The sequence below is a fragment of the Chiloscyllium plagiosum genome, chromosome 43 (assembly GCF_004010195.1).
Source record: "Chiloscyllium plagiosum isolate BGI_BamShark_2017 chromosome 43, ASM401019v2, whole genome shotgun sequence".
Lineage (NCBI taxonomy): Eukaryota > Metazoa > Chordata > Chondrichthyes > Orectolobiformes > Hemiscylliidae > Chiloscyllium > Chiloscyllium plagiosum.
The window spans coordinates 1696044-1705495 of NC_057752.1; the positions used below are offsets into that span (position 1 = coordinate 1696044).

A 9452-nucleotide genomic window follows, 5' to 3' on the forward strand; every position below is an offset into this window, starting at 1 on the left:
ACATAGACATACACACACAGAGACATATACACATAGACATACACACACACACACGTACATAGACACACACACGTACATAGACATACACACACACACAGACGCATACACACACACAGACACACACAGACTTCCTGTGGTTGCCATTCTTGAAACACATTGCTTGAAAGTTTGAAAGTGAGAAAAAGAAGAAAAAAGTCCCTGTAACTCTCAACGACTTTATCATGTGGCAGAACCTGCGAAACCCACCTCTGTCGTTACGTCATTTCAGAAGATTGATCTGGAAAGGTCTCAAGTTTGATTTCTGGCATCTTTAAAAACCTTTCCTTGTGTCTTCCAAATAGCGACTCCCAGTCAAATGATGGGATTTACCTTTCCCGCTTACAAAAGCCAGCAGATTAACTAACCAGGAATATTCAAGAGACAGTTTTCTTACTGAATGCAAGGCTGTTCTCCAGAAATGCCATCCACTACAACCAAACCTTGAGGATGATCCTTTAAGGGTAGAGGCAATAAATCTGCCATGTTGCCATTGTTTTCCTCAAAGCTTCTTGACACAGAGGAAGTCACGGACTTGTTGCAGCATTTACTACGACAAATTTAAGACTCTGTCGAACAAAATCTTCTGAAGTTGAAAAGCTAAAAGCCACCTCCCTGATAAGGTTTGGATCTTCCAGGAGCCTTCACTCGTTGCCAAGGAGACAGTGGGGCCTGGAGCAAAGATGGCGTCAGATCTGTTCGTGAGAGGCCCGGCTGGTTCCTCATTGGGCGGAGCCATTGCCAAAAATCGGGGTACCGTTCAGAGCAGGGTGAAAGCCAAGAAAGCCATTGGAATCTTCTTTCATCTTTGAAAGGTAAGAACAAAATTGGACAAGCATCATCAGAGGCCCTGGCTTCCAACCTCCTCGCTTCACCCAACCCAACTCTTTTGAAGGTGACTCAGACAGAACTGTCATGGAACATCTTATTCAAATGTCTTCACCCAGAGAGTGAGGAGCCTGGAGAATTCTCTGCCACAGAATGTGGTTAACCCCAAACAATGAATGTGTTCAAGGAGTTAGATAGACAGGGTAGTGAAGAATGCATTTGGTATGCTTTCCTTTATTGGTCAGAGTATTGAGTACAGGAGTTGGGAGGTCATGTTGTGGCTGTACAGGACATTGGTTAGACCGCTGTTGGAATACTGCGTGCAATTCTGGTCTCCCTGCTACAGGGAGAGGGTTCAGAAACGATTTACAAGGATATTTGCCAGGGTTGGAGGGTTTGAGCTACAGGGAGAGGCTGATAGACTGGGGCTGTTTTCCCTGGAGTGTCGGAGGTTGAGGAGTGAACTTATCGAGGTTTATAAAATCATGAGGGACATGGATAGGATAAATAGACCAAGATTGTTCCCCATGGTAGCAAAGTCCAAAACTAGAGGGCATAGGTTTAGGGTGAGATTTAAAAGGGACCTAAGGGGCAACTTTTTCACACAGAGGGTGGTGTGTGTATGGAATGAGCTGCCAGAGGAAGTGGTGGAGGCTGGTACAATTACGGCACTTAAAAGGCATCTGGATGGGTATATGAATAGGAAGGGTTTAGAGGGATATGGGCCAAGTGCTGGTAAATGGGACTAGATTAATTTAGGATATCTGGTCGAAGGGTCTGTTTCTGTGTTGTATGACTCTATGACTCCATATAGTTCCTAGGGCTAAAGGCATCAAAGGATATGGGGGAGAAAGTGGGAGCAGGGGACTGAGTTGGATGATCAGCCGTGATCAGATTGAGTGGGGGAAACAGGGTCAAAGGGCACAATGGCCTCCTAGTTTCTACGTTGCGATGTTCTGAACCAATGACCTTCTGCCTCAGGACGTGACAATGCTGTCAAATGAGTCGAGCTGAAAATTTCACCTTCATCTCACTCCACCCTGGGCACCAAACCCAAGTTAACCTCCTACAACTAACGGGTGCACAGGTCTTACAGCTCATTGGCTGAGATTTCACCGTTACAGAAAAGGCATTGGCCTGGAAGAAGGTTATTACAATAACTGCACACGTGCACGGCGTAACTCACAAAGATAGATGACCTAGCTTGCCTTGGTTAAATCATCTTGAAGGACACAAAGTAAGTGTCCAGCTGACGAGATCTACCTCGAGGTGGCTGTACTGGGGTTAAACTAAACTCTGTACAAAGCAATCTTCTGCTTCATTCCATGGATTCAAACTACTCTGAACAGCAACACTATTTAGCCCCTCGACTTCCTTCCTGTCCTTCATTCCAGTTATGGCTGATTTAACAACAATTACCTGCCTTTGATCCATAACCCTCAATACCATTACCCAAGAAAAAGGTGTCACCTCAGTCGAAAACATCCTGCACGGCCCTTCGACGGAGAGAGTGCCACATTTTCACTACCGCTCGGTAGTGAAGAATCATTTCCCGATCTCAACTTTTGATGGCCCGGCTCCAGATTTAACATCTCACCCTCGTGTTCTGACTTCTCAGCATCTAATCCCTATCAAATCCCTTAATCATTTCAAGGAGGTCGATTAAGTCATCCCTCAACTTTCAAACTCTCAAAAGGGAACGCAGACCAAGTTGATGCTGTCAGTCGTCAGAATTTAAGCCTTTAAGCCCCAGTATCATTCTGGTGAATCTGTGCCATATTCCCTGCCTAAGGCCAAACTATCTTTCCTGAGGTGTGGTGCCTGCTGTGTTCTTCTGAATACCATTCTCCCAGTGGGGATCAAGACCTGGACAACTGAAGGCCCACATCCCACCCTTTAGTTCTCCATCCAGCGCAAAATCACTTTGGTTTCGGTGCGTTAGCTTTTAGTGATTGGTTTAGCCTGGACAGACCTCTAAATATTCCATCCCTCTGTCCTCCCACAGCCCCACTCAAAAAAGACCATGTTCCCCACCTCTGATCATATCAAAGGGCAAGTCAACGATGTTCCTGAAAGTAGTATCTTATAAAAGCAGAAGCGACAGGGTTAGTAGGAGCGACTATACAGCTCCTCAAATCTGCTTCATCAGTCCATGTGATTTGATCTTCTACCCAGATTCTACTCTTTTTAAGATTAGAATCCCTACAGTGTGGAAACAAGCCCTTCGGCCCAACTAGTCCACACCGACCCTCTGAAGAGTAACCCACCCAGACCCATTTCCCTCTGACTAATGCACCTAACACTACGGGCAATTTAGTATGGCCAATTCACCTAACCTGCACATCTTTGGATTATGGGAGGAAACCGGAGCACCTGGAGGAAACCCACGCAGACACGGGGAGAATGTATATACTCCACACAGTCGCCCGAGGCTGGAATCGAATCTGGGTCCCTGGCGCTGTGAGGCAGCAGTGCTAACCACTGAACCACCATGCCACTTTTCTGCTCACTCCCCATATCCCTCGATTTTCTGAGACCAAAAAAATCAGTCTATCCTTATTCTTAAATATATTCAATGATGGATCATCCACCTCCCTCTGGGGTATAAACATTTACCACCCCCTGAATAAAGAGATTTCTCTTCATTCCAGTCCAAAATGGCCGACCCCTTCTCCTGAGACTGTGTCCCCGTGTACTAGATTCGCCAGTCAGGGTGAGGGGGTCATCCACTGACGACTGAGATGAGGAGGAATTTCTTCTCTCGGACAGGAGTGAATCTATGGAATGTTTTACCCCAAGGGTTGCCGAGGGCGGGTCATTCAAGGCTGAGCTTGTTAGATTTTTAATCAGGAAGGGAATAAAGGGTGTATGTGGGAAAAGGCAGGAAAGTGGAGTTGGGGATGACCAGCTCCGCCATGATCTCACTGAGCAGACTTGACGGGCCTACTTCTGCTTCTACGTCTTATGGTGTACTCGAAACCAAGAAAAGTCAACCTTTTAATGAGAAACCTCCCCATTTCCTTATGAGACATGTCAATGTTTCCACAACGAATCCTTGTCATTCCCATTGCAGTTGCTCATCAACTTGAATGTTCTTTGACTAACGTCAGTGATGGAGCCAGACCATGTTGAGCTGGACGCACCTGAGAACCACCTTTTTCACCTGAAGCACAAGTCAGGGATTACACTCTCTTTGTGGTGTTCGGAAGCACACGCTCAGAGAATAGGAAATAGGAGCAGGAGGAGGCCATTCAGCCCCCATTCAATAAGATCGTGACTTGCCTGATTGTGGTCTAAGCTCCCTTCTCTTGCCTGTCCCCCATAACCCTCCTGTTGTGAAGAAAGACCACTGGATCTGAAACGTCGACTCTGCTTTCTCTGCACAGAAGCTGCCAGACCTGCTGGGTTTCTCCAGCAACGTCTGAGTTTGCTCCCCGTAAACCTTGACTCCCTGGTCAATCAAAAATCCGTCAAACCCAGCCTCGAATTGATTCAACGGCCAACAATGGGGACGAGAATTCCAGAGACCCCCTGAGAGAGCAAGCTCTTCCTCATCCGCATCTGAAATGGCAGACTCCTTCCTTTGAAACGATTTTTGGAATGGGGGCCTCTGGAATCTGCATGGTGAGGGAAATAGTAAACGCCAGGGGTGGAGTCCTTCGAAATGGAGGGGCACTCTCCAACCTCGCCTTTCAAATGTGAAGCAATGGCCTTTTCGACGAGGCCATCTCTGGGACATGGAGAGCAGGTCTAAAAGGTATCCGGGGGCCAAAGCCGCACTCAGCAGAACTACTCCAGAAAATAAACCTGCCAATCTGTCCCACAGATCGCACTTTTCTGAAAACTGGAGATATTTTCTTTTCCACCAACTGAAGTAGCCCGGCCTGAGGCAATCTGAGCGATGATGCCTCCTGACCAGTTCTGGTCACCCTGCTATAGGAAGGATATTATTAAATTGGAGAGGGTGCAGAAAAGATTTACCAGGACTGGAGGGCTTGAGTTAAAAGGAGAGGCTGGATAGGCTGGGAGTATTTCTTTCCCTGGAGCATCAGAGGCTGAGGGGTGACCTTATAGAGGTTTATAAAATCATGAGGGGCATGGATAAAGTAAATGGTCAAGGTCTTTTCCCTGGGGTGGGGGAGTCCAGAACTAGCGGGGCATAGGTTTAGGGTGAGAGGGGAAAGATATAAAAGAGACCTAAGGGGCAACTTTTTCACGTAGAGGGTGGTACGTGTATGGAATGAGCTGCCAGAGGAAGTGGTGGAGGCTGGTACAATTATAATCTTGAAAAGACATTTGGATGGGTATATGAATAGGAAAGGTAGAGAAGGATATGGGCCAAATGCAGGCAAGTGGGACTAGATTAGCTTGGGAAACTTAGTCCCTATAAACGAGTTGGACCGAAGGGTCTGTTTCCGTGCTGTATGTCAGCTGTCCAACAGAACACTTTTGGTGCAGTGATAGTGTCCCTGCCTCTGGGCCGGGAGACCTGGTTTCAAGTCCCACGTGCCCCGGAGGTGTGTCCTCACATCCCTGAACAGATTGGTTAGGGGAATATCTACAAACATGCAATAATGTTACCAACTTCCCAAGTGCTGATTAAACCAGTCCAAGTACCTTTCTGCTGGCTGTTGGTGCAATGCGCATTTTCCCACGTAGGAACAGGAAATTCGCAAAAAATCTCCCCCCCCCCAAAAAAAAACTCTGGGCAATTACGAGGAGGGAGGGGAAGCAGGAGGGTGATGCCAGTTTGGTTGGCGCGTGCCAAGAATGGGGCAGTTGTAAATGTGTGAGTTCTGATTGTGAATGGGAATAAAGGATGTTAGATTCCGACGGAAAGCTCCCCCCTCCACCCCCTTCCCAACCCCTCAGCTCAAAACGGATGTTGAATTTGAACCATCTCCGGTGCTGAAAGGGGAGGTTTCTGTTTACCATCGGGCTAGTTCCTTGTTGTGTGGCAATGAAATGAAAGATCAGTACCTACCTTGTACAGGTCCACGGGGTGCCAGCCATTTTGTTCTTCAGGATGCACGTGGGAGTACTCATGGCACAAAGGGACAGTCGATGCCGGGTGAAATACAGGGAGATTTGCACTCTTCCGGGGAGGTGTCGGGGAGCTGAAACATGGAAACAGAGTTCCGCTGGCTTGGCTCTCCCTGGAGAACCAGCTGGTTGCACTCTGAGTCTCTTGTCCGTAACTAGGGAGTGCAATTCCTGGATGACTGAAGTTTAGTCTGCTCTGCTGAGAGGGAGCTCCGCAGACCGTGACGTTTGCAGGGGTGGGTGCCAGGTTAAGGAGGGGTATGTTTTGCTGCGGTTCAGCTCTGCCGCTGTGTGGATCTCTCGGGTACCCACTGGCGCAGCTTGGGTTGAGCATGCCGATGGGCAATGGATTGGGATCACCAGGCTGCTGGAGATAACAGTCTGACTGCTGGCTGCACTGCTGCCAATGAACCCGCTGTGGCAGCTTTAGGTCCCGTCTGGCTGCCCGTTGCTCACAGCGGGCTTGCTGCTGCGCACATTGGCGCTGCGCAGGAGCCGGGCTCTGCGTGGGTGGCAGCCGCTGTGCAGGATGGGGCCACTGCCCTCTGTGCTGGCTGTGTTGCATTCTGTGCGCCAGGCTACAAGGTGGCACCAGCCCGTGGGTCAAGCGATTCACCTTTGACGGCGGTTGGGGCATTGATGACGGGGCACTCGGCTGCCCAGAGGAGGATGGCATCCAAGGAGAGCCCTTACCCCTGTCTTGCGTGGTGTCTGAACGTTGAGCCAACTGGCGTCCTGGGCCCAAGTCTGGCTGCAGACTGTTCAGTGGGCAAGGGCCCAGCTCCTTCTTCTTGAGTGACTCCTGAACATAAGACAGGACCTGGTTGTTTGTGAGTACGTCACTGAGGGGGCTTTCCGAAACTCCCTCCATGGTCAATGTGCTCTCCACCCAGTGCATCAGTTCCAGGTCCTCTGGTCCCAAGCTTTCCAGTACATTTGGGAAGCCAGTAAATGCCTCATCATTGTCACCTTGTAGCATATCATCTAGCAGGGACAACAGGTCATCATCCTGCTTAAAGCTGCCCTCTTCCTCTTTGATGTTTTTCTCTCCATTCTGGGAACCCAGTGCACTCCCTCCCAGCTCAACCCCTCCACTGACCCGGCTGATGGAGTACTTCGGCTCAGTCGCTGGGGGTCTGATGTACACGGCCTTGTCTTGGCTCATCATGACTCCCAGAAGCGAGTTGGGATCCATGTATCCACTCTGTTGCACACTACTGTTGCTGCTCGCCGACGGAAAGGAACTGGTGAGGCCAAGCATTGGCAAACCATGGTCATAGAGCACAGCCTCTCCTGTTGAGAATGGAAGTGGAAACGGCATTGTCCGCTTCTGGAAGTGGTCCAGCCCTTCTTTATCTCTGTGGGAAGAGAAGGGAGTTCCTTAAATTCTTGCGAGGTTTGAGAATAGAAAAATGGAGCGCAGTTATACGACATGCAAAGTGAGGGCTCCGGACCACACAATATCGTGAGAACATGTTTAAAGGAGCAGAGAGGAGGGTGGGAAGGAGGGGGAGGGAACAGGGTGTGATACCCAAGCTCAGCGTGTAATACGGAGGGTAAATGAAAGGTTGGCCTTTATTTCAAAGGGAATCGAGTATTTTTGTCTTATTCATTCACAGGCCGTAGGCGTTGTGGGCTGGCCAGCATTTATTGCCTGTCCCTAGTTGCCCTTGAGATTGTAAAAGTATGCAGGATTTGCTAAAACTGTCCAAGGCGCTAATCAGACCACAGCTGAATGCTACAAAGAGCAATCCAGCACAGGGACAGGCCCTTCGGCCCTCTAAGCCTGCACTGACACATTTTGCCCTTCCATACTAAAACTGTCTTCACTTACAGGATCCGTATCCCTCTGATCCCTTCCTATTCATGTATTCGCTCGGGTGAATGCTGCTATTGTGTCTGCTTCCACCCCCTCCTCTGGCAGCGCATTCCAGGCACACACCACCCTTTGTGTGAAAAACCTGCCTCACACATCTCTTTTAAACTCCCCCACCGCACCTTGAACCTGTGTCCCCTAGTAATGGACCCCTCCACCCTGGGGACAAAGCCTCATACTTCCCCACGCCTTTCATAATCTTCTATCAGGTCGCCCCTCAACCTCCTGCATTCCAGTGAAAACAAACCCAGTCTATCCAACCTTTCTTCATCGCTAAAATCCCCCCCATACCAAGCAACATCCTGGTTATCCTTTACTGTCCCCTCTCCCAAAGCATCCACATCCTCCTGGTAGTGCGGTGACCAGAACCATACGTTGTCCACAAATACTGTGAACGGTTTTGGAGCCCTTAGCTAAGGAAGGCCATAATGCCATTGAAGGTAGTCTGAAGAAGATTTACTCAGCTGATCCCAGGTATGGAACATCTTATCAGGAGAAGTTGAGTAGATTGGGCCTGTACTCATTGGAATAAGAAACAACCTTATTGAAAAATACACAATTCTGAGGGAACCTGACAGGGTAGATGTTTCTGCTTGTGTGAGAGTCTAGGACCAGAGGGCATCATCTCAGAATAAGGGGTTGCCCATTGAAGCCAGAGATGAGGAGGAATGTCTTCTCTCAGAGGGGAGTGAATCTGTGGAACTCTTTACCACAGAGGGCTGTCAAGGCTGCGTTATTATTCAAGGCTGAGTTTTACTCAGGAAGGGAATCAAGGGTGTATGGGGGAAAAGGCAGGAAAGTGGGGTTGAGGATGATTGGATCAGCCCCGATCTCATGAGATGAGAGAGCAGACTCGATGGGCTGAATGGCCCACTCCTGGTCTCACGGTATTAATACAACAGGACTGCAAAATCCAAGAGAAGTGAGAGAAAGAGAGATCGGGTAAGTGGGGTTAGAAGAGATTGAATGAACACGTAAGTGAAGAGGAAGCATGTTATTGTTCAAGGCACCAGCTCTGGGCAGAGCAGTAGTGAACCTGTGCAGCAACATCAAAGCGTTCACTCATTGCAACAGCAGTGTGTACATTCAACTCACCCCCGTCCCTGCCCCCCAGTATTGCAGGAACAATGCTGAATATCTGAAATAGCTTTTGCATCTGAATACACTGACAAGATCAACACCGCTACACATTTCTTTTCAGAGTCGCTGAAGGAATCAGTTCGAACATTGGTCTGCTCCAGGAAAATAGGGTTTGCTTTTTAGTGTGTTAGCTCAGTGAGGTGTAACGTAAGGAGGGAAACAAAAATGACTTATACACTTAATGGTGAGGTCCTGGGGAGTGTTGCTGAACAGAGAGACCTTGGAGTGTAGGTTCATAGCTCTTGGAAAGTGGAGTCGCAGGTAGATAGGAGAGTGAAGAAGGCATTTGGTATGCTTTCCTTTATTGGTCAGAGTATTGAGTACAGGAGTTGGGAGGTCATGTTGCGGCTGTACAGGACATTGGTTAGTCCACTGTTGGAATATTGCGCGCAATTCTGGTCTCCTTCCGAGTGAAAGATGTTGTGAAACTTTTGAAAGGGTTCAGAAAAGATTTACAAGGATGTTGCCAGGGTTGGAGGATTTGAGCTGTAGGGAGAGGCTGAACAGGCTGGGGCTGTTTTCCCTGGAA

At 48.7% G+C, this 9452-nt stretch overlaps 1 protein-coding gene across 1 annotated transcript in view; it reads right to left on the reverse strand.

Moving 5' to 3' along the window:
* Positions 1 to 54: 54 nt before the first annotated feature.
* Positions 55 to 9452, reverse strand: part of LOC122543255 (aryl hydrocarbon receptor-like) — a 105373-nt gene continuing 95975 nt past the window's right edge. The window contains exons 9-11 of the mRNA XM_043681726.1: positions 8101 to 8196; positions 5849 to 7287; positions 55 to 842 (exon numbers count right to left, since the gene is read on the reverse strand). Of these exons, the coding sequence (XP_043537661.1) occupies positions 759 to 842; positions 5849 to 7287; positions 8101 to 8196 (1619 nt within the window). The 3' untranslated portion in view covers positions 55 to 758. The remainder of the gene's footprint in view (positions 843 to 5848; positions 7288 to 8100; positions 8197 to 9452) is intronic.